General features: G+C 49.0%; 1 protein-coding gene and 1 pseudogene across 1 annotated transcript in view; one reads left to right on the top strand and one right to left on the bottom strand.

Annotated features, from left to right (window-relative positions):
• Itpkb (inositol-trisphosphate 3-kinase B) overlaps window positions 1-18,952 on the bottom strand; it is a 94,934-nt gene extending 75,982 nt beyond the window's left edge. Inside the window, exons 1-2 of the mRNA XM_021156196.2 lie at window positions 18,643-18,952; window positions 15,191-17,309 (exon numbers count right to left, since the gene is read on the bottom strand). Of these exons, the coding sequence (XP_021011855.1) occupies window positions 15,191-17,110 (1,920 nt within the window). The 5' untranslated portion in view covers window positions 17,111-17,309; window positions 18,643-18,952. The remainder of the gene's footprint in view (window positions 1-15,190; window positions 17,310-18,642) is intronic.
• A 2,303-nt stretch (window positions 18,953-21,255) lies between these two features.
• On the top strand, window positions 21,256-22,262 carry LOC110289817 (annotated as a pseudogene).
• Window positions 22,263-24,114: the final 1,852 nt, after the last annotated feature.

The following is a 24,114-nucleotide window of genomic DNA, read 5'->3' as shown; positions in this document are numbered from 1 at the left end:
TACCATCCTCTCTCTTTGCAGCAGGCAGAGTCCCTGAGGGTGGGGCTACAGAATGAGTATCTGGAGATGCCACTGTCATCCACTCAGAGCCTGGTTCTGTCTGAGCATCTGTTTAGGGTAGTTTCCCTAGGTCCCCTTTGCTATAGTTGCATCCACTGAGTCCATATTATTAAACAAAGATACATCCATCTGGGAGGAAAAGTCCTCCGTGTTCCACCTCCAGGAACAGAAAGCTGATCCTGAGCCTGACTCGAATGCTGCTGGGAGCAGCCACGAACACACGCTGTTCTTCCTTAGATATAGTATTACCTAAGCAACAATCAGCTCTGCTCTCTGAGCCATCTCCCTGAACTCCAACCATGTCTCCCTGTATCCAACACATTTAACCCTAGGGAAATTATGATTCCCAGTGAGTTCCATAAGAAATGCACCCAAGTTACTTCCACCCCATTTTTATGTGTCACAGGTGTGTGTGTGTGTGCACACGTGTGTGTATGCGCCAATGTGCACAAGCACACATGCATGTCAGAGGATAGCCTTGGATATCATTCCCAGGTGCCATACTCCTTGTTGTTTGAGACAGGGTCTGTCACTTGGCTTGGTACCCACCGATGTGCTGGACTGGCTGACCAGCAACCCCCAGAGATCTACCCGGGGGTTTACCCTCCTCAGCACTGGAATTCCCAGCATGCATCACTACGCATGGCTTCCCGAATGATCACTGGGGATCAAATTCCTTCCTCATAAGGCAAACGCCTCAGCACCTGAGTCATCTCCCCAGCCCACCATCCACTTTTAAACCTATATTTGGGGCTTACATTCCAAAGTCACACTGAACTATTTCCAAAACCAGTGTCACATGTTCCCAAATTACAGTCAAAAGAGTGGTCTCCAGCAACCCACCACACGGTCCATTCAGGGCACTGCCCCCTCAAGCTAACCCGTGAGTCCTTAGGTCTCACCATCTTCACCTACGTTCCAGAAGTCCTTCCTGTCATCCCAAAGCACCTTGGTCTTTGAGGTCAACCGTAACAGACCAGGGGATCAGGCTTGAACATCAGCAAGAATGTTTCTCCTTCAAGGCTGTAGATGAGCCCAGGGCTTCCAACCTGCTAGGCAAGCACTTTGCTATTGAGCCACACTCCAGTGCTAGCCTTACAGGAGTTGGTGTAGCTAAACCCAGCAAACCGCGGGAGGCGAGGCAGGAGATGGCTTCCTAGAGAGATCTGGCTGTTAATGAAGTGTGCGATACCACAAGGTAAACAGTATCCCAGATGCTGCCCCAGAAGGCTCTCACTTGAAATTAAAACTAATCACCTGCCTGTAATGCTAACAAGCTCTTTTATGGTCTCCTTCCTCCAGGACATCAGCCCGCCCCCCATCCTGTCCATGACAGAAGGAGTGTGAAGAGGGCATAGATGTGCATGCCAGCTAGGCCTGAGACACACAGCACCCAAACAATGAGTTCAGTGCCTCCAACAGACAGGGCCCTGTAGACCTTCACAAGGTTCTCTTGGCCTCCTAAGAGTTAGCATCACAAGTGTCTTTCTCACATCTCCACCATCCTAGACCATGGCTGATGGCAAAGAGCAGCCCCAGAACTTAGGGAGTCCTGGAAGGAGCAGGGCAGAGCCGTGTAAAGTGAACTGCACAGATCACAGCTTCCTGGTTCCAAGGCCTAGTGAAATGTATAGATGTCAAGCATCAGCCTGTCTTCAGTTAAAGAAAGCACCTGTAACTCAGAAGGGCTTATTTTAACAGACACGCTGCAAAGCCAGTTCATCTGCACATGACATACACAGATGCAAGCACACATGCCCCCCTGCCACCACCACACTACAGCACACCTATACTTCAGCATTTGTGTTCACGAACTATGGAGACTCTAAGAGACATGAAGAATGCTGAATATTGAGGGGAGAGCAAGGAAGGGGTGTGCCCCCCAAACCCCCAGACTCCAGGATTTTTGTGCCAGTGCTACATTAGCCACCTTCCACCTCTAAGACAGAATAAATAGGTTAGTCCCCAGGGCCAGTAACCAGATACCCTGTGGCAGCAGCTGAATACAGAGGATTGTTTGCAAAACGTCACATTCTGAGTCCTAGTAACAAGATGAGGCCTCGCCTACAAGTCAGGGACCTCCTTGACAATGTAAATCCTACTGTCTACCTTGTCCTGCACCTGAGATGCTGGGTGATGCAGGACACACTTGATGCTGAGCTGGGGACCCCTTTGAAGCACAGCTCAGTGATAGAGTGACAGGAGGAATCCCTCTGTCTCCGGGCCATCCTGCATTGTCTTGAATCCCACCATCTCTCTTCACATCCCACAAGAAGGCCGTTACCCTCCTGGTAGAGGTGTGGAAACAGACTCAGATCCTCAGCATTTGGGTCTGGCTGGCTCAAGCTCTGCGTTCTCTGAAAGACCACTTTCTTCTGTGTCACAGAGTCTGCCTGCTCCAGCATGGGCTTTTTGTAAATATCAGCATCAGAGCTCCTGAACCCCTATATTTCTTAGAGGAGAGAAGTGCCCAAAATAGAAATAATTCCTGGACATCCTGCTTCATTTCAAAGGGAATCAGATGGTGGTGGTTACAGGCCCAGGATGAGGCTGAGAGGTGGTGCCACTGCTGCTGCTGAGGCACAGGGTCACTAAGTATTGTGCTTTGTGTCCAGATGGCCTGCTAGGCACTTCAAATGTCCCCTCACAGAAGACCCAAGAACCTTGCTAGGGAACTGTCCATCCCATTCTATGGATGATGGAACTGAGGTATTGAAAGGCTAAGATGAACAGGGCAGTGGTGGCGCACGCCTTTAATCCCAGCACTTGGTAGGCAGGTAGATTTCTGAGTTCGAGGCCAACCTGGTCTATAGCTACACAGAAAAACCCTGTCTTGAAAAAAATAAAACAAACAAAAGAGAGAAAGAAAGAAAGAAAGAAAGAAAGAAAGAAAGAAAGAAAGAACGAAAGAAAGAAAGAAAGAAAGAAAGGAAGGAAGGAAGGAAGGAAGGAAGGAAGGAAGGAAGGAAGGAAAGAAAGAAAGAAAGAAAGAAAGAAAGAAAGAAAAAGAGAAAAGGAAGAAGGAAAGAAAGGTTAAGATGTTTCTCTGAGATCACATGATTAGTAAATGAGAGAGTTTAGTTGGCTTCAACCCAGAGAATGGCCGGTTACTTTCTATCAGGTCAGCTGTAACCCACTCCCTTGGGTTTCTTCATAGATTAGGCTTTGTGACATTTGTTGAGCAGAAGTCCCCTCTCTCCTTCCAGATTGTGTCCCTCTGATCAACTGACATGAGGTATGGAGAGCCCTGACTCCACTTTAACCTCCCAGGTATAAGAGAACAACCCAGTCCCACAGCTTCCATCAGCTGAGGTGCCATTTTGTGTGGATTTACACACACCCAGCCAGTCTTAGGGAAGAGGGTCTCACAGAACCTTTGAATCCTGGACAGTCTCTGCTTCAGGCTTCCAACAGACATAACAATTCATTAACCCTTTACCCCGTGCTTCGTCCGTACCCAATGGTGGCCGTCTAAATCCAACCAAGCTTCCTGAGTTTCACACGCCTACGCTGAATCTTTATTCATTAACTCATACTTAATGAATGTGCTTGGCCAATGGCAGGATCAATCAAACCCGTCCCTCCAGGATAGGTACCAGCCAACGGGAATTCTGTGTAACTGCCAACTATTTGGGCAGCCACTGGAGAGAAGACTCAGATCCATGAGAGGAGATGCAGAAATTGCCAGACACAACCCGAGACAATTATACTGAAGTACCCAGCACAGCACCTGGACACTCAAGCCACCCTTTAATTCCAGCACTCAGGAGGCAGAGGCAGGCGCTTCTCAGAGTCCGAGGCCAGCCTGGTCTAGAGAGTGAGTTCCAGGACAGCTAAGGCTACACAAAGAAACCCTGTCTCAAAAAGCAAACAGAAAACTGAAGTCTGGATTTCTCTCAGACTGTGTTTTGTGATATCTCACTTTCTACGGCCTTCTGCTGTGTCCCTGATGTTCATGTCCCACCGATGAGGGAACCTAGCCTGAGGAGTCTGTGAACCCTGGGGATTCTGGCCAGGATAGGGGCTCATGCATAAGGTAACTATAGTCCAGCTGAAGAGGAAACAGGGTGTCTATTCATTCCGTAGTCCTTGCTCCCTACTGAGCCCGTGTCAGAACCAGCCCTGCTGCGGACAGAATGAATGTCTCTGTCACAGCCTTGGAAGTTCTCATTAAGCAGCACCCAGTAAGAACGCTTGCACTGGCTCATTCCTCTTTTGAGACAGCTATAAAAGCAGTGTCACAGTAATCAAAATTAAAACTAATTTAGGAAGGAAAGAATATGTACCCTCTTTGAGGTCAGGAACCACTAATGTTTCCAGTTTACCAAACCAGCCCTAGGGCTTACCCAGCGCTCAGAGGACCACTGACAAGGGGCTTCCAGATTGCTTGGAACTAGCAAGACAGCACTAGGAAGTGGTTCCTGCTGTGGCGACTGAGATGACAATGAGAAAGGTGGAGGAGGAGGAGGAGGAGGAAGAGGAGGATGAGGAGGAAGAAGAGGAAGGGGAGGAGGCCAAAGAGGAGAAAGAGAAGGAGAAGGAGAAAGAAAAGAAAGGGGGAGGAAGAGGAGGAGGGAGATGAGAAGGAGGAGGAGGAAGAGGATAAGGAGGAGGAGGAGGACCAGGAGAAGGAGGAGGAGGAGGATAAGGAAGAGGAGGAGGAGGAGGAGGGAAGGAAACCAGGATGCTGTGGTTCATACTGTAATCCCAGCACTTAGGAGGTGGAAGAAGGAGGACTAACCTGGGCTACAAGACAGCACCTCAAAAAACAGACGAGCAAGCAAACAAAAACAAGAAGGGGAGGATGGTTCAGCCACCTCCTACAGACGCGGCTCTCATAGGTCACACAGCAACTACCTTACAGGCCTTTGTAACAGATTCTCAACCCTATTGTGCCCTCCCGGTCCTTCCAGCTTTAACACACAATGCCAGTGTGTTTTCCCTACCCTCAGCTCAGTGATCTGTGCCTCGGGATTATCTGACCCTGACAAAATCTTCTGGCCATTTCCTAAGCCACTGGCAGGCAGCTGGATTTTCCATTTGGCATGGTTAGGAGATTAAACTGTAAGTCACTGCAGCACACAGGCCTTTCTCCAGCTTCCTGCTACCAGATTCGGGTGAGATAAGGGTTACAGAAGTAATACTCCCACGTTCCTGGCACCCCCCACCCACCCCCCAGGGCCAGCACCCTGTCCCCACAGCTGGGGAGGCCTATGTTACTAAATCTGCCACTTAGATGCTAGCTCAGAAGTGAGTACCCACGTGTGTATCAGCAGGGGATTAGACAAACACCAGCTCCAACAGAACTGGGGAAGAAACACTTAGAGGAGAGGCTGCCCAATTATACATTTCACAACCCCGTCATCAATCGCCATAGCAAGGAGGAAAACAAATGGTCCTGAGCCTGGCAAGAATGTCAGCAGAAATTGGAAAAAACACTTGCTGGGAGCTGCCCAGGGGGTGCAGTGACTTCCCTTGTGATTGCCCAGGTCCTGCTAACCAGCTCAAGGCATACCAAAGAGAGACTGCAGAGCCAGTGGGGTAGATGGCCAGGCACTAGCCAATCGACTCACACCCCTCTAGACCCACACCCACACTTCTAACCCCCCCCCCCAACCACTGAAGCAGGCTGAACATTCCACATCAGGGCACAAAAACACTAAGCACTAGCCATATGCAATGCAGAGTGGCATCTTGGGAAAGCAGTATAATTATTCATTGGTTCTGATTAAATAGGTTGGAGGAAGGGAGGGCAGGATGCGGAGATCCCTTTAAGACAGTTAAGTAAGGAAGAGGGCTAACCTTCGGGAGGAGGACCAGCCCCGTGCATTGCATCAGCACGTACCATCTCTGGGTTAGGCCGGCCCTAATCTTGGTCAGAGGTCAGCGGAAATAATCTCCACGTCTGTGCTTGCTGTTCTCTATCATTTCATTTTCCCTTTCTATCCAAATCTCACCGCAAGAGTGAAAAGAAAGATAAACAGGCTAACAGCAAGCTCCAAGGGCTTCCAGGAGGGTGGTGACACTTAAGCTCTACCACCCAGCATGCCTGAACCAGTTCCTGCTCATTCAGAGATGGGGAAATAAAAACACACCCGCCTCCCACCCTGGATGAACTCACACACAAGAATGAATAGTAACCAGGGCTCACTAGCTCTGGCCATACATAATACATTATAGCTCAGGCCTATAATCATGGCTACTAGAGAGACTGAAGTAAGAGCATCTCAAATTCAAGGCCTGCCTGGACTATGTGATGGAGCCAAAGCCGACCCAGCCAACTCAGTTGAAACTTTGCCTCAAAATGAAAAAGAAGGAGAAGAAGGAGAAGGAGGAGGAGGAGGAGGAGGAGGAGGAGGAAGAGAAGAAGAAGAAGAAGAAGAAGAAGAAGAAGAAGAAGAAGAAGAAGAAGAAGAAGAAGAAGAAGAAGAAGAAGAAGAAGAAGANGAAGAAGAAGAAGAAGAAGAAGAAGAAGAAGAAGAAGAAGAAGAAGAAGAAGAAGAAGAAGAAGAAGAAGAAGAAGAAGAAAAGGAGGAGGAGGAGAAAGAGGAGGAGGAAAATGAAGACAAAGATGAAGACGAAGAGGAGGAAGAAGGGGAAGAAGGGTAAGAAGAGGTAGAAGAGGAAGAAGAGAAGGAAGAGGAAGAAGAGGGTCTGCAGCCCTAGCCCTTCAGCTGACTGCATAGCATGCTTGAAGTCCTAAATTTCCATCCTGGCACCAAAGAGATTGATTCTGCTGCTAATCTCCTAAGTAGCTCCAACTTTTTGCCTATTTTAGAACTCCTTTTCTTATTTTCATTTTCTTTATGCACACATATCATGGCACACGTGAGGAGGTCGGAGGACAGCTTTGTGAAAGCCATTAGCTCTTATGCTTCCATGGGTCGCAGGGATTAAGTTCAGTCAAGCATTTGCTGATCTCTCTCTCTCTCTCTCTCTCTCTCTCTCTCGTGTGTGTGTGTGTGTGTGTGTGTGTGTGTGTGTGTGTGTGTGACTTTCAGCATGTTGGACAAGCACATCCCCTGCCACTGTTACTCAGAAAACTTGACAGCTGGTCGAAAATGAGAGAAATCAAACTTTCAAGGAAAAAAATTTAAGTTGTGCTGGCTAGTGTCCTAGAGAGAGAGAGATACCTTTTGTTGAATGAGCTTCTATCACATGTTATCAAATTAATATACTGTCCAAAATATAAATAGGGGGAAAGCTATGAATTCTTCTTAGAATTATTGAGAAACATGTCTGAGAGTTGCTGGCTAAGGAAATGGAAATCCTGAACCAGATCTTGCTGCACAAACCCTAGAAGTTCCATCCTTTAAGTAGGAACTGTCAGAGGAGTCTCCCCCGAACCATCCACTACACACATGTATCAAGCTGACCTCGTTCCCTGACAACCATGTAGAGCAGGCTCTTCTGTGGACCAAGGTCTACACAGACCTTCTCTTTTGAGCCCCAACCCTCAAAGAAATTCCCAACCCTGCATGTAGGTACTAGGACTGAAGTGGAAGCTAAGACCAGCCTTCTTCTAAGTAGACATCAAAGCCACACCAAGGGACACCAAGTGCACAGCAGCTGGGGAATTCCAGTCTTTGGAAAACTTTTGATGTTAGCCTTTCAGCCGGAGGCAAATTGTTCTGAAGGAGTGTGTCAGGGTGAAAGTGGTCAGTGAGGTCTTGGAGATGCTAAGGAGGCTTTCTTACACAGAATCCCGTTTCCCCCTGCCTCTGCAGCACTCACAATCTTCCAACAATGCTGTCTCTTTTTTCACTGAGCCACTACTCTGTGACACTACACAGGACACTTTATCACACTGTGGGATGGAACTCTCACCACTCCATAAGGCTGCCCCAACTCTCGCTAGTTCTCCAGTGGTTTACAGACCATGTGTGGCCCCGACATTCCAAACCCAAGTCTAGCTTGCTTATCCCTGCAGCATCAGGGCTTAGGAGATCAGCAATGAACTTGCCTTTACTGTGCAATTTTCTCTTCATGCACTTCCAAGACAGGTCAACACTTTTCCAATGGATAGATAATAGATACTTTTCCCCTCCCTCTCTCATTTAGCAAATACTTTACTTTTCATGTTATTTTATTGTTGTTGTTGTATGCACACACGTGATGTGTATGAATGCGTATGCGTGGCACAGCATGTATGTGGAAGCCAGATAACAACTGTGCATGGTTGATTCTCTCCTTCTGCCATTATGAAGGTTCCAGGGATTGAACTCGGGTCTTCAGGTTTGCACAGCAAGTGCCTTACCCACTAAGCCAGCTTTTTGAAGTAGAATCTTTAAAAGTGAGTAAGGAACAAACCCTAGAAGTTCCATCCTTTAAGTAGGAACTGCCAGAGCAGTCTCCCCTGAACCATCCACTACACAATTGTATCAAATAAGAAGCCTTGTGAAACCGGCCCAACTTGAGACCCATCCCATGGGCCAGCACCAGTCCCTGACACTATTAATGATACTCTGTTCTGCTTGCAGACAGGAGAAAGTTGTCCTCTGAGAGGCTCTATCCAGCAGCAGCTGACTCAGACAGATACAGACACACAGCCAAACGGTGGATGGAGCTTGGGGACTCTTATGGAAGAATAGGAGGAAGGACTGCGGGCCCTGAAGGGGATGGGAACTCCACAGGAAAACCAACAGAGTCAACTAACCTGGACCCAGGGCTCTCAGAGACTGAAGCACCAACCAAAGAACATACACAGGCTGGACCTAGGCCTCCCCGCACATATGTAGCTGATGTGCAGCTTGGTCTTCATGTGGGTCCCGAACAACTGGCGTGGGGGCTTTCCCAAAAGCTGTTACCTGTATGTGGGATATGTTCTACTAGCTGGGTTGCCTTGTCTGACCTCAGTGGGAGAGGAAACGCCTTGCAGAGAATTGAAGTGCTAGGGTAGGGGGATACCCAGAGAAGGCCCCATCTGCTCAGAGGAGAAGGGGATGGGGAGGGATGACAGGGAAAGGGCAGTAAGAGGGATGCAAAATGAATAAGTAAAAAATAAAATTGTTTTTTTTTTAAATAAAATTAATTTTAAAAAGTTTTAAGAAGAAGCTCATTTGTGGATGTGAACATGGGTCCCATGACAATGTTGAACATGTGCCAGGCCATGGTTTTTCTTCTATAAGATGTGACCTTGGAGAAAAAGAACTCTACTGCTTCCCTGACTATGCATACAATCTTCGGGATATGCAGACAATGTTCAATATGGAACCAGGAGAAATCATTTTGCTATTTTTAATATAAAAACATAAAATGAGATCACATATGCTTGTATGCCTTGTCTTCCAGCAAAGGAGACTTAAGCTGTCTTTATACCAATAGTTCACCTGAAAAATGGGTTAGAGCTACTGTGCCCACCGGTAAAACGGGACAGAGTGGGAAGGCTTGGTGAGAAGATGACAAGATAAATAGGAGGGTCTCAGCTTGAGGCCAGAGGCAGAACTGTACCACCAGTCAGGGCTGACCTGGGCTGGGACCTGGAGACCAAGGCTGCTGATCCTTCCAGACTTCCAAGATGGCCATCCACAGTCAGATGGACACTCTCTGTGGTTCTTAAGGGAAAAGCAAGGCTCTGCTCAGGCTCCTGAGACCACCTGCAGGCCCATCATTAGTTGGGTCAGGGAGTTAAGAGTAGATGGCTGACCATACGACACTCTCAAGGTCCCGTAAAATCCTCAAGGGGCAGGTGGAACTCTAGCAAACTTTTTGTAAAATCAGAGAGTTTACAGTTGGTGGGAAGCAATGCCCTCCTCTGATTCATAAGAAAATAAAGGAGTCACACCACACACACATACACACACACACACACACACACACACACACACACACATACACACACAATCACAGCAAACCATGTTTCTCATGGAGCCTAGAGCACAGCCTACATATTTTCAATGCCAAGCTGTCAGCTCCTATAACCAAACCCATATAGATTCCTCCACACTGATAACGTGACCACAGTGCAATTTATTTATTTGCTTAGTTTTGAGATAGGAGCGAGCTATACAGTCCAGGCTGACGTCACACTGGAAATTCTTCAGGGTCAGCCCGGGTGGGTGTGTGCTGACATTACAGGCACACACCATCACACCTGGCTTCACAAGGTAATTTAAAAGAATTCTTGAGTTAATTCTGAATCGCCTGTTGATTATCTAAAATCTACAGAGGTTTTTCCGCAAGATAAAATTCTTTCCACTTAGTTCTTAAAAAAAAAAAAAAAATCTACCTTTAGGTGACTAAGTTGGTACCAGGCAAAATAAAACAAATCTAAATAATGTTATCAGTACCCCTGGGGATTTAAATAAACTATAGAAAATGAATCTAATCTATAACTACATTTAGCAAGCATGTACCAACAAAGTCCGAAAGGTGACTTGGTAGCAAGTCAGCTCTTACAAACAGAGCTCTGAGGATGAGGTTTGCCATACTTGAAATCCATTTCCCTGCAATCGACAGCTGATAGGCTTCCTATTTTTGTATTTAAACCTAAAGGCAAGGTATGTCTCAAAACGTATTTTTGCAGAGTGTAAACGTTCTCATGAAAAGTGATGTCGGAGGGTCCACCTTTCTTCCTCCCTATCCATTTAATGAAAGAAAGACTTCATCTCTGATAAGACAATGCTTTGAAGGGACATTTTGGCTCTGTGTCACAAAGCCTGTTTCCAAACATATACATCTGGGGCGGGGTAGGATGGGGAGTTATGTTCTTTTTATTTGTAGCTGTTACACTTTCCTTGGGGTTAAAGCTATGGCGTCCTATCAGAAGACTCCCTAAGATCTGAGTGATTACGATGAAAACCTCAGTTGTGGTGCTGTCGCTTTGTTCTGACGGTGATTATGGTTGTCTGGTTCGTTGATTGGTTGGTTTTTATCTATTTGGTTTTTTTTTCTTTCTTTTTTTTTTTTCCTTTTCAATGTGAAGTTACAAAGAGCCTATCTTCTGGTAAAGGGAGGAAGAGAGACAGGACCATCAGTCAACGGGCTTCAATAAAAGCATACATTTAAAGGTGCCTGGTTTGGACCTTAATGTCATGGCCCATGTCAAAGGATCCTTTGTCACATCGCCAAACATGTTGACCCATGCTTCACACCCACCAAGTATAGAGCTGTGGGTATCTAGAATTAAGTATTTGCAGAAAGTTGGGGTGAGGTGGACCCCCTTGAATCATCCTCATATTATGCACAATGGAGAAAGAGAAAATGGTGCCAGAGAGTCAGGGCCTTCCCGTGTGTGTCCCAGGTCCTGTTGCTTTTTGAATCTTAGGGTTTTTTTTTTTTTGTCAGATTAATTCCCAGGATCTCAGATAAATGACTCCAGGGCCCCTAGATCTAGAATCCCCTGTGTCCAAGAGAGAAAGACAGACAGACAGACAGACAGACAGACAGACAGACAGAAAGACAGACAGATGGGCCCCCCATCTTTGGGAAACAGAAAGTGCCATCTGAGCCCCACATCTGAACCTTCAGCATCCTCATCTAAAGTTTCCAGAGGCTGGAGCGATGCCTCAGCAGCTAGGAGCACTTGGGGTTTCTGCAGACCTGGAGTTCTTTTCTCAATCCCCAAATCAGGCAACTCACAGTCGCTCCAGGGACCCCACACATGCCCTGACCTCTGGAAGCATTTCCACACACTTGTGTTTACACACACACACAAATAAACCTTTTAAAGTGTCCACTTAAAAGTGTTCGCTATTAGATAATCAAACATAAAATCAACACACACATATACACACAGACACACACAGACACACACACACACACACAATCATCTCAAACAGGTTAAATTGTGCTATGTTTACAAATTCATTCTTCACTAAAAAGAAGCAAAACTGCTCAATAACACTCCCCCCCCCCACACACACACACAATAAAGTCCAAAGAAACAAAATTCCAGTGGCCCTTAAAAGTAGTAAAGACCAGGAGGCAGAGGCTCTCTGATAGTCTACTCCCTTATATAGTCTACAGGTATTAGACCACTGTTTTGGAGTTTTTTAATATACTTTTTTTTTACATTTTATTTTATGAATTTTTGCATGCATACATGCGTGCATGTGTTTGTGCATGCGTATGTATATGTGGGGGAGGGTAGGTAGATAGGCGTGCATGCCATAGATGACTTGCTAGAACCAATTCCTTCCTTCTACCCTTTAGGTTCTGGGTATCAAACTCTGGTCTTCAGCCTGGTAGCATCTTTACCTGCTGATCCATCTTTCTGGACCCTTGTTCCATTTTTTGTGCATACACATTATTGATAGTAGAATTTTGGAACAAACCAATCCAATCTATTTTATAAGTTAAGAGGCTTCTGCGTTGTAATGTTATACTCTCTACCTGGAATCTTAATGCCCCAGGCTCTTGAATAGAATGATCTAGGAGGATAAGAAATAAATGCTTTCTGCTATGGGGGAAGTAGAAAGGGGGCACCATCCTTGCTCAGTGCCATTTGGTTCTGTTCAGAGCTCAGGGAACAGGAAGTGTGAGTGGGCCAGAATTTAAACTGCTGCAGAAGGATGCATGATTGTTCCTTCCAAGCAAATCCCAAGTGTCTGATCCTGAAGACGTAGATATGCTGTCACATTCTGCCTGTACACCCAATCAGGCATGAGGCAGTGTGGGGCAGTGTGCCGTAGTGGGCACTTGGGAAGGCGGGGCAGCGGTAAAAATCCTCAGGATCTAGTTTGGCTCAGAGGCCTGGGGTTGGTTGTGTGAACATGCCACTTCCAACCTACGTGTTTGAGTGAATGGGTGTGAGGGGGCAGGCAGGAGTTGAGTGTGAGCATGTGTAGGCACGTGTTGGTGTGTACGAGCAATGCGAAGGCGAGGGCGAGCATGAGTGTGAGGCGAAGTGGGCAAGTGGGAACGTGCTCAGAGGTCGTGCAGTGGTGCCATACACACAGAAGCGAGTCCGAGGAGAACGCAGAAGGGTTTAGAGAAGCACAGGCAGGGACACTTTAGACTTCATCTACCAAACATCAAACGGGCAGCCCACAGGCCTCCCAGGTCCATCAAGATGTCTGGCCTTCTGCGGACAAAATAGCAATCTCGGGGGATGAGTGATTTTTTTGATCCAATGAGCAGACAGTTTGCCAGATAAGCTCCACCATCACGATTAGCCTAAAAAGAGACCTCTGCTCATAGTGCAAGCTCTCAACCAAAGCGCAAAAGTCCCTAGGATTCCATAATTTCCAGTTGATTACCCACACTCATCTAACCCCAATGCGCATGCGCACGCGAGCACACATATTCTGTCTCTCTGCCCCTNTCTCTCTCTCTCTCTCTCTCTCTCTCTCTCTCTCTCTCTCTCTCNCACACACACACACACACACACACACACACGCTTCAGAGAGCAAAGCAGGCTGGTGGTGTCTTTCTCCCTAACTCCACTTTGTGGGTGTCTAAAAGAACCTGTTCAAAGGCGGGAGGTAGAGTGAACAGCATCTCACCTCTGAGCCTCTCTTACCAGTTCCTCCCTGGTTACTTATCTGCTTTTAATCTGACAAATGAAGAAAAACAACAACAACAACAACAACAACAACAAAACCAGTTTACCTGTTACCTGTTATTATTTATCTCCCCTTTAACTCACTCCCAAACAAGACGTTTTGGCAAGCAGTCAGCAGGAGCTGCTCAGCCACCACAGAAAGGGCAAGTGGAAACTGCATAACAACTCAGGGCTATTTGGGTGTGCCAGCCCAGCTTTGGGGTTTCAAAACAAACGGGGAGAAGACCCTCTCTTACTTACAAGTAACTGCTGAGCAGAGGGCAGAGAAATTGAGCCTCACCTTCAAAAAGATGCATTTCCCAGCTTCCCTGTGACCACTGTCCCCTGAGGCAGACTGCCCACCTGCCCGCCTGCCCGCCTGCCCGCCTGCCCGCCTGCCCGCCTGCCCTTTTTCTAAAGGTGATAATACTGGCAGCAGGTGCAAGGTGCCTGGAGCCCTGTCCGGGCCCCCAAACGACAGACTGATTAGGACTCCTGTTTGCAAACACATTTGTCTTTCTAGACTACCAGCAGGAAACAGAGAAAGAGATTGCTGCTCTTCAGAACTAGACCATGATTTCTGAAATGGAAGCTGGAAAGGATTGTGTTTTAGAGCCCAAAATTTCTTAGTGAAGTGTGTTGAGTGGAACTGTAATACACCCAGGAAGGATGGAGAAAGTTACTGGGGTACAAATGGGTGGAATCTCACATTCAGGATGAAACTAGAAGGCTACCCGTTAAAATACCCTGTGGCTTTCCCCACAAGGAAGCCCTACAACCTCTTGCATGCCAGGTAAGGAAATTCCCCATCCTCCATGGAGAGGCAAGAGAAAGGCCATCCCATTTTAGAAGAGCTAGCTTCAACAATTACCTTCTGAAAGAGACTGACCTCAGCCCAAAAATGAGATCAGCAACACAGTCGGAACGAGCATCTGCCACTGCCTCAGACAGACCAAGCATTAGTGTAACGAACATACATGTAAACATGTACCAGAAGTGGACCTGTCCCAACTTACACTCCTAAGGAGACACCATGTGCCTAACTCAGACGACTCAAGTCAAATGAAAGATCTACTTGGCTCAAACGATACTTTTCCATTTATCTCGCACGTCACACTGCATATTAGTTACGTTGACTGACACTGATACAGCCAACTGCTGCCTAACTTATGTGTGGATCTCAATCGTTGCTCAAACCGTAGATCAGCCACACAACCACATCTGCAGAGGTCAGGGGCTTGTCACAGGATCTCATCACTCACACTCCTGCCTAGGAGTAGAGGCTGAGTTAAGCCAATAGATATCTTTGTCAGCCTGAATAAACCATGAAATGAAGTGTTTCACTCCATCAAGTCAAAGCAACGCGGAGCATCTCTGCTCACCAGCTTTGGAAATTAGGAAGGTTTATTATGGTTGACATACACAAATCTTAAGTTCCTTCAGACCCATTTTGAAAGACCTGTACCGTAAGAACAACTTAAACTCACTGCCCAGTCTTCAGAGTGCTTGGCCCACAACAAACCCGCCTATAGAGAGAGATTGTGACTTTACCAGACCCCTGCTCAGGGTCTTTCCCGCTCAGCAAAAAGTAAGAAAACTAGGATGATGCATGGAGCATCCAAGGTCTGCTTGCGCGGCAACACTCACCACTCTGGGCTTCTGCTGGTCCAGGGTACGCAAAAAGGCTGAGTTAGGGTCCAGCGTGCGCTCAGGGTCACTGGAGATGTCCTCCTCCGAGTCATCGTAAGAAGAGGAGAAGCCAGTGGAGGAGGCTGAGGAGGACGACAGTTTCCTCAGAGGCAGGGGACCCCGAGGGCTTCCTTGGATCTCCTCTAGCCCTCCATCCTCCTGAGCACCCATATCTGTAATGATGACTGCAGGGATGGCCGGGATGTTGCTGGGGCTGCAGGCCTCTTTTAAGGAGGCCTTGTCCTTCTGGTCTGGGGGCATCTCTTGGCAGCTAGGGTGAGCATCTCCGTCTGGCAGCTGGCTTCCCCAAGCCCCCTTCGACTGTACCCCCGTGTCACGTGTCCAGATCAGGGGAGCTTCCTCCAAGGCACTGGGCCAAACTATGGAACTCTCAGGCTGCATTCCCATCCTGTCCCCGGGGAGGCACTGGGGTTCTTTCAATTTTGTTGTTACTTCCCCAGGTGGTAAAGGTTCCAGCATTCTGCCATAATGAACTCCTTCCTCCACACCCCTAACCCCTGGCTGTGCTGCCTGGCTGCCCCCAAGCAAGCCCAGTGCTGGAGAGCCTTCTCCCTCACTGTCCAGGGTCTGCTGGGGCCCTCGCATCCCTGGGATCCTACTTCCTCCCTTCTCAGGTCCTACGGAATCCAGGTCTCCAGGCAGTCTAGACCATCTCGGGTCCTCTGAGGGCTCTGAGCTTTGGGCAGTCACAGCCCTCTCTTCTGGTCTTTTGATGACTTCAGGTGTCCAGGAGCCCTGCCCACCAACAGAATGAATTCCTCTTCCCACACTTCCAGGGGGTTCTCTCATGTGGGTCCGGACAGGCTCTGGGGCTGAGCCGGTCTCCCTGCCCAGAAACTGCTCCCGTCTCTCCATCTGGGCCTCCCAGGGGCGCATGCCCCCGAGCTCACAGTCTGTCTCCATGAGGGCAGAATCATGTCCAGGGTGTGGTCCAGCGGATGCGGCTGAAGCTGCCACTTTAGTAGCCAACGTTAAGCTAGTTCCAAAGCGCTCCAGTGAGGGAGCAACCCTCTTGTCAGTTTCCATGGGTGTGGGTGAGCCACAGCAGGGACTGGCCGGGGTACCTCTTTCCATTCTTACGGAAGTAGATGGACTCTGAGTCCCTAACCTGGTCGGGCTGGCTGGGCCTAAAAGAGGGGCCACTCCCTCCTTGTCCTTCGAGGGGTGTGTGCTGAGTCTGCTTCTCCTTCCAGAGTTGGTATCTGGGGTTTCTGTACATTGTTCTCCCCAAGACTTTGTTCTCCGTTCCTCACTTGGAGAGCACGGAGCCAAGACCCTTCCGGGGGGCTGGCTGCTACTTCGGAAGGGACACGGGGAGGGCGAACGAGCCCTACCCAAACGCGGGCTTCGGGGCGCTTGAATGGCAGAGCTCTGTGCCTGGATTTGCGCCTCGAACATGCCCACTTTCTGGTTCACCTGCACATTTTGCAACTCGCGCTGCAGAATCCGCAGCTTCCTCTGGGCCTCCTCTGGCCCAGGTGGGGAGAGGATGCGGGCCGCCACCACCTGCTGCGCGTCCCCTCGCAGGCGGCCAGCCCAACTGGGACTGCCCACGCCACTGCTGCTGCTGCTGTTGCTGCTGCTGCTGCCACCTCCGCTACCGCTGCTACTATTCAGCCTGCGCCGGCCGCTGCGCCAGCCCCCAGGACTCCCGGGCTCCTCCAGCGACAGCGACTCTGCTGGGGGGAAGAGAAAGGAAGCGCCTCTCCCAGGGCTGAAGACGCTGCCGGGGCTCAGTGCGGCCCTCCCGGAGGGCTGGGGCGTCTCGCTGCCGCTGGGCCGGGGGCCGCCACTCTTGAGCTCGTTGGTGCTGTTCATGATCACCAGGCTATTGAGGGCATAGCAGTACACAGCCATAGTACTGGGTCCGCCCGCCGCCGCGGCTCTCCGTCCCGCTCCACCGCCGGCGCCTCCTCCTCCCGCGGCTCCCGGCTTAGTCCAGGAGGCCCGGCGGCCGTAGCTCTGCGCGCCGATGGAGCAGCATGGCCTAGGCGGCGGGCACAGGGCAAAATCGCGGGCTCGACCCCCGCCCCAAGCTCCATAAACGATTTCGCGGCTGTGGAGACACAAGGAGAAAAGTCAGAATTCCCGAAGGCATCAAGGGGGTGGGGTGGAGAGAGCCCACCCGCAGAGGGCACAGAGCAAAGGGAGCCCCAGGACCCCAATCTGCTGGGGACGGGTGCCCCTGGATGTCTAGCCTACAGGAATTGTGATGCTCAGTGAGGAGGCAAGCCGGGCCGCCTCGATATGGCCTCTATTGGTATTTTCCGGCCGTGGTCCACCTCCCCCAGCTTGTGATACACTCCAAGAACACCTAGAATCCCAAATTCTGAAATTAGTCTCGATAGCCACGCGGATGGCCGAGGGAGGAGGTGCAACTCGCTGGTTCCCTCCGCGAGACTGGCCAGGTTCCCTTGGCCAGAGCAAACACCGGCTGTCGAGGATGACAGGCAACCCTGCTCCACCCTCTCAGGACATCAGAGTCCAAGTCACAGGGAACCTGACCCGGACCTGCCTTCCCCAAACCGCTGCTGGAGCCGAGACCTGGAAGGGGACTTGTGTGCCCACTGTTTTCTTTCTGATCCTGGTCTGGGGCTATGCCTCTCGGCCTATGAAAGGCCGGGAAGAGCGCGGGGTGGGGGTGGGGCAGTCCAGGCACTTTTCAGCACTAGCCTTGATATCTGTCTGTCTCCAAACAAGTGTGTTTTGTGAATGTGGGCACGCGTGCGCGCCAGGGAGCAAACTTTGCAGTATCCAGCACTGGAATCAATCCTGGTGGCTCCCTACTGTCCCCTCAGACCCTGCAGTGAGTGTGTGTGTGTGTGTGTGTGTGTGTGTGTGTGTGTGTGTGTGTGTTTGGGAGGGGGGGGGATGCATGTCCGCAGCTACTCAGCCCAGCGCGCATCCTGTTAGCGAGGACCCGGCTGCCCCCTCCGGGACCCACACCCCTCGGAGGAACTCTGGGCTTGCTTGCACAGTTGCAGCCCGGAGGCCTTCTAATTGTGCAGGCCTGAGAATTTGCAGCCCTGCGGAGTCCGGCAAGCTAAGCCCCGGAGCAGCGCGGCCGGCCGAGGGCAGGGCCTCGCGCATCCCGGGCAGCCTCGCCTGGCGCCAGCGGAGCCGCCGGGCAAGCCGAGCCCCAGACGCCCGCAGCGCGCCGGGGAGGTGGTGGCGGCGCAGCGGCCCGGAAGGCGATGGGAAAGTCGAATCGCCTCCTCTGCCCCCAAGGCTACGCCACGCTACCGTCCCAAATCAGCCTCCCTTCTCCGTCGTTCTAGCCCACCCCTCAGTGCTGTGCTCGGACCCCGGAACACCCAGAGGAACCCCAGCACAGATGGAGCGGAAAGAGGGTTCAGAGACGAGGGCCAGGAAGGAGCCGCCACGCTTACCTGCAATTGCTTAGACTCCCAGGTCCCGTGCAGGCGACATGCCCCGGGGACTCCGGGCTCGTACAGACCAGGTGGCTTAAAGTTTTTTTTAAAAAAAATAAAAATAAAAAAGCACCCAAAGGGTTTCCGCAACAACTTATGGAAGACGGAAAAAGTGGGGTGCAACGAGGCTGAATGTACCGGCGCAGGGACTAGGCGATCCCGGAGGGGACACCGCCAGGCCGACCCTGCGCTGCTCTGTACTTGGTTGGAGACACTACCGCTGTCAGCGTCTGCACCCTGCTACTTCAGTGTTTGTTCAATGTAAGATTTAAAAAAAAAAAGTTGGGGGTTGAGGGAGGAGGCAGAGAGGCGGGGGCTTGGGGGAGGAAAGCAGGAAGGAAGTTGTGAGCCTGTCTGGGGTTGAACTCAGCGGAACAAGTTTTTCTTTTCTTCTTTTTTTTTTTTTTTCTATTGCTTGGCAAACCGAGGGAGGGAAACACTTAAAAAAAAAGTTTCCATTGTTAGCTAACAAAAAAAAAAAAAAAAAAAAGACTTTAACTTCTGCGGGTTAAAGATATACGATTTATTTTCCATCCCTCGACCAAGGTTTGCTGGTGTCTAGTTTTATGAAGCTACGTTTGAAAACTGTTTTTAATAAAGTTTTGAGTGTTTGTGCTAAACAAAGCTGCTAGGGGCGATTTTTCTAGCATTGAAAGAGGGGTAATATTCTGCATAAGCAGGGGGTGTACTTGTACACTACAATAGGCAACTTTTTACAAGGTATATTGCATATATTGCGGGGCATTTCCTTGCACAGTTTCAGGTTTTAATGCATCAGGGTAGAATTTTGGAAGACTGGTTGGACTGTGAGCTGCTGAGTGTCTTGTAGGCTAGATGTGTGAAGGAGCTCTGCGTTAAGCAGTTATCTATAAACGCACACAGAGGCTATGCTGTTCTCATATTTTTGCACTCAACTCTCAAAAAGTTATTTTAAGAAAAAGCATAGTCCTGGGGCTGAGGCCTGATCAATGTCTTCAACCACTTGCTCAGTCTCCTGTGAATTTACTCCTGCGTTTTCAAGGGTTCTACTCCACCCTCAAATAAAAGGGGGGGGGCACCAGGCGACACTGGAGGGCGGGGGACACTCCCTGCCCCCATACACACACACTTAAGCCCCACCCGGCACTGCAAGCCTGTTTTGCATAATTCCCTAAATCTTAAACTCTAGCGTTTAGTGGAAACAGGGAACACAGCTGCGAGGCTTAGGAGATTTAAGAATCCTAAGCTTGTATCCGCCCATATATCCTGATTAGCCAAACCTCGGATGGAAAACCTGACCGCCTGTAGCAAGCAGACAGCTTACTTGTTTATGTAACAATACCGTTGAAGTGAGCAAAGCAACCTGCAGCTTGGTCAGGAAAAGACTCAAGCAAATTTGAAACCAAGAGCCCTTCCAGCCAGGAATTCCTGGAATCAGACAAGTCCTTTCTGGTTTGGTTTGTTTTGTTTTTGTTTTTTGTTTTTGTTTTATTTTTTTTAACATACCCTGAAAGGCTTGAATCTGGTTTCCCTCTCACCCTCAATGGGGCTGAATAAAGATGCCTGTCTTGTGTGTGTTCTAGCATTACCCTGAGACAAAGAAGCCACCTCTATCTAGACTCCCTCCTTTGGTCCCTAGTGGCAGGAAGAGGAGTTGCTCAATCTCTGAAGTCTAATCTGAGAGGTGATAAATGCCTCAGTAGAAGCAACTGAAGAGCCTAGCAAAGCTCCCACAAAACTCTACCTTGCCAGCCCCTGAGAAGCTGTTCCTGGTTGCTATTGTCTCTTGTAGGTGAGTCAGTCAACCTTCCCTAGTGAGAAACGAAGGCTGCTGGAACATGCCCTTAGTCTCTGAGTAATCCTTGGCCAGTCAGCTGCTGTCAGACAGGACATGGAGATGGAACTTCTGGCTTGGATGTAAGGGAGACAGACGATAGTCCTAACCATGACACTGAGGGGGTTTGGCAGGGTTTAAGTCCCCAGATTGGAAGTCAGCACAGAGGGCTTTGTATCCTACCATAGAATCTAGCTGGCTCCCACAACGTAAAGCAAAAGTTAACACTTTGACATAGTGTTTGCTATTTCCAGACACTGGTTTAGGCACATTTTGAATATGTATACAGGACTAAGGACATAGTATGGGTAACAGAATGCCTTCCTAGCATTATGCCCTGTGATTGATCCTCAGCACTGCATAAACCAGGCTTGTTGGCCTAGTGACACGAATCTGTAATCCAGCACTGTAGTGGTGGAGGCAGGAAGATAAGAAGTTCAAAGTCATTATTAGCTACATCAAGAGTTTGAAAGCATCTTGGGCTATCTGAGATCCTGTCTCAGCAATCCCTCCCTACCTCTAACACACGCACAGACACAGACACACACACAGACACACACACACACACACACACACACACACACACACGAGAAAAACAATTTGCATATTGTCAACCTTATAACAACACTGTCAGGTAGGCGTTGTTACAGGCTTCATTTACACTAGAAATTAAAATTCAAAGAGGCAGCTCTCTGCTCCTCCCTGTTCCAGAGACAGTGCATCTTCTTGTGCAGTGCCAGCCTCATCCCATAGACAAAATGGTGAAGGCTGGTGTGAACGGATTTGGCCGTATTGGGCGCCTGGTCACCAGGGTTGCCATCTGCTCTCTACATGGCAAAGTGGAGATTGTTGCCATCAACGACCCCTTCATTGACCTCGACTACATGATCTAAATGTTCCAGTATGACTCCACCCACGGCAAATTCAACGGCACAGTCAAGGCCGAGAATGGGAAACTTGTCATCAATGGGAAGCCCATCACCATCTTCCAGGAGCGAGACCCCGCTAACATCAAATGGGGTGATGCTGGTGCTGAGTATGTCGTGGAGTCTACTGGTGTCTTCACCACCATGGAGAAGGCCGGGGCCCACTTGAAGGGTGGAGCCAAAAGGGTCATCATCTCCACCCCTTTTGCCGATGCCCCCATGTTTGTGATAGGTGTGAACCACAAGAAATATGACAACTCACTCAAGATTGTCGGCAATGCATCCTGCACCACCAACTGCTTAACCCCCCTGGCCAAGGTCATCCATGACAACTTTGGCATCGTGGAAGGGCTCATGACCACGGTCCATGCCATCACTGCCACTCAGAAGACTGTGGATGGCCCCTCTGGAAAGCTGTGATGTGATGGCTGTGGGGCTGCCAGAACATCATCCCTGCATCCACTGGTGCTGCCAAGGCTGTGGGCAAGGTCATCCCAGAGCTGAACGGGAAGCTCACTGGCATGGCCTTCTGTGTTCCTACCTCCAATGTGTCCGGTGTGGATTTGATGTGCCACCTGGAGAAACCTGCCAAGTATGATGACATCAAGAAGGTGGTGAAGCAGGCATCTGAGGGCCCACTGAAGGGCATCTTGGGCTACACTGAGGACCAGGTTGTCTCCTGTGACTTCAACAGCAACTCCCACTCTTCCACCTTCGATGCCGGGGCTGGCATTGCTCTCAATGACAACTTTGTCAAGCTCATTTCCTGGTATGACAATGAATACGGCTACAGCAACAGGGTAGTGGACCTCATGGCCTACATGGCCTCCAAGGAGTAAGAAACCCTGGACCACCCACCCGAGCAAGGACACTGAGAGCAAAAGAGAGGCCCTCAGTTGCTGAGGAGTCCCTATCCCAACTCAGCCCCAACACTGAGCATCTCCCTCACAATTTCCACCCCAGACCCCTATAGTAACAGGAGGAGCCTAGGGAACCTTCCCTACTCTCTTGAATACCATCAATAAAGTTCGCTACACCCACCTCTCCTTGGTTTTAATGCGGTGTTGGGGAAGGGAGGGCATATGGGGAGGTAAAGAAGGCTCCAAAAAAGAAAAAAAAAATCCAAAGAGGCGTGGCATTTGAGCAACACATGCACCCTGGTACCACAGCTGGCAAAGCTTGATCAGTGCCGTGTGGATCACTCACAGGCTCTGTGCTTGTTGCTACTCTCCTTATGCCAGTTCTTTACAACTAGTTACTCCCTAACTTTTCTGGGACACTCCCCCCAATTTGCTCGATTTTGGGATGGGATTTTTACTGATTGATGCTATAAAATTAATATGTATAAAGAGCAGTGGTGTAAAATCTTTAGCTGACATCATCCTCTAACAGTAAAGGATGGGCAGATGTGCTCTACCGTAAGAGGTTAGGCGTCCCTGATTATCACTCTTGTTCAACATTGTACTTGGAAGGCTCAGTGAGGCACCATGTGCCTATAATCCCAACAGTCCCATTTCAAATACAATGCAAATGCAAAGCCAGTTTGAACTATGTGACACCCTTGATGTCCTGGTCAGTGTTGTCACACAAGAAAAAGAAATAAAAGACCTTTAGGGTGAAAGAAGTAAAACTATTGTTTGAACACAAGATGTGTGTCGGCAGAGAAAGAAATCTAGTGGAATTTATAAAAAGCCACCAGAAATATAACTAAATTTAGGAAATGTGTTATATTTCTATTGTTATTAAGAAAGAGCCACAGCCTGGTTAGTTGATACAACAGAGATTTATTTTCACATAGTTCTTGAGGGTGGAAGTGTGAGATTAAGGTAACAGCAGGGTTAGTCTTTTCTGAAGTCTCTCTCCATGGCTTACAAATTACTTTCTCTTTCCTGGATCTTCATCTGATCTTCCTCTATATGTGCCAAGCTGTGATTCCTCTTCTTGTAAGGACCCCCATCCTGACGGAGTAGAACATAGCATACCTAGTGTCTTATGGTTTTCATTGCTGTGAACAGACACCATGATCAAGGCAACTCTTGTAAGGACAACGTTTAGTTGGGGCCGCCTTACAGGTTCAGAGGTTCAGCCCATTATCATCGAGGTGGGTGCATGGCAGCGTCCAGGCAGACATGGGGCGGGAGGAGCTGAGAGTTCTACAGCTCAAGAAGACTGGCTTCCGGGTGGCTAGGATGAGGGTCTCAAAGTCCACACCCAGAGTGACACACCTACTCTGACAAGGCCACATCTATTGGTCCCACTGTGTGCGCCAAGCATATTCAAATTGCCATACCTACGTTAACCCTAACTACTGTTTAAAAGATCCACCTTTCTGCTGTAATCTCATTCTGAGGCACTGAAGTTAGGACTTGACCATGTGACCACACCACAGCAGTGAGGCTGAGAGAAGTAAGAGCAATGAACGCTGTTAAATACTTAGGGGTAAACACGAAGACGCATGATATAACCTGGAGGCAAAAAACACAGAACAGTGCTAAGAAAAAAAAAAAAGACCTGAAAAAACTGAAAGATGGACCATGTTCATAGATTAGAGGACTCAATATTCTCTCTCTCTCTCTCTTAAAGATTTATTTATTTTATGTATATGAGTACACTGTAGCTGTCTTCAGATACACCAGAAGAGGGCATCAGATCCCATTACAGATGGTTGTGAGCCACCATGTGGTTGCTGGG

Source organism: Mus caroli, chromosome 1 (genome assembly GCF_900094665.2).
Source record: "Mus caroli chromosome 1, CAROLI_EIJ_v1.1, whole genome shotgun sequence".
In the NCBI taxonomy this organism is placed as follows: Eukaryota; Metazoa; Chordata; class Mammalia; order Rodentia; family Muridae; genus Mus; species Mus caroli.
Note: the sequence above shows the minus strand (reverse complement) of the source record. Positions and strands in the feature narration are given on the sequence as shown.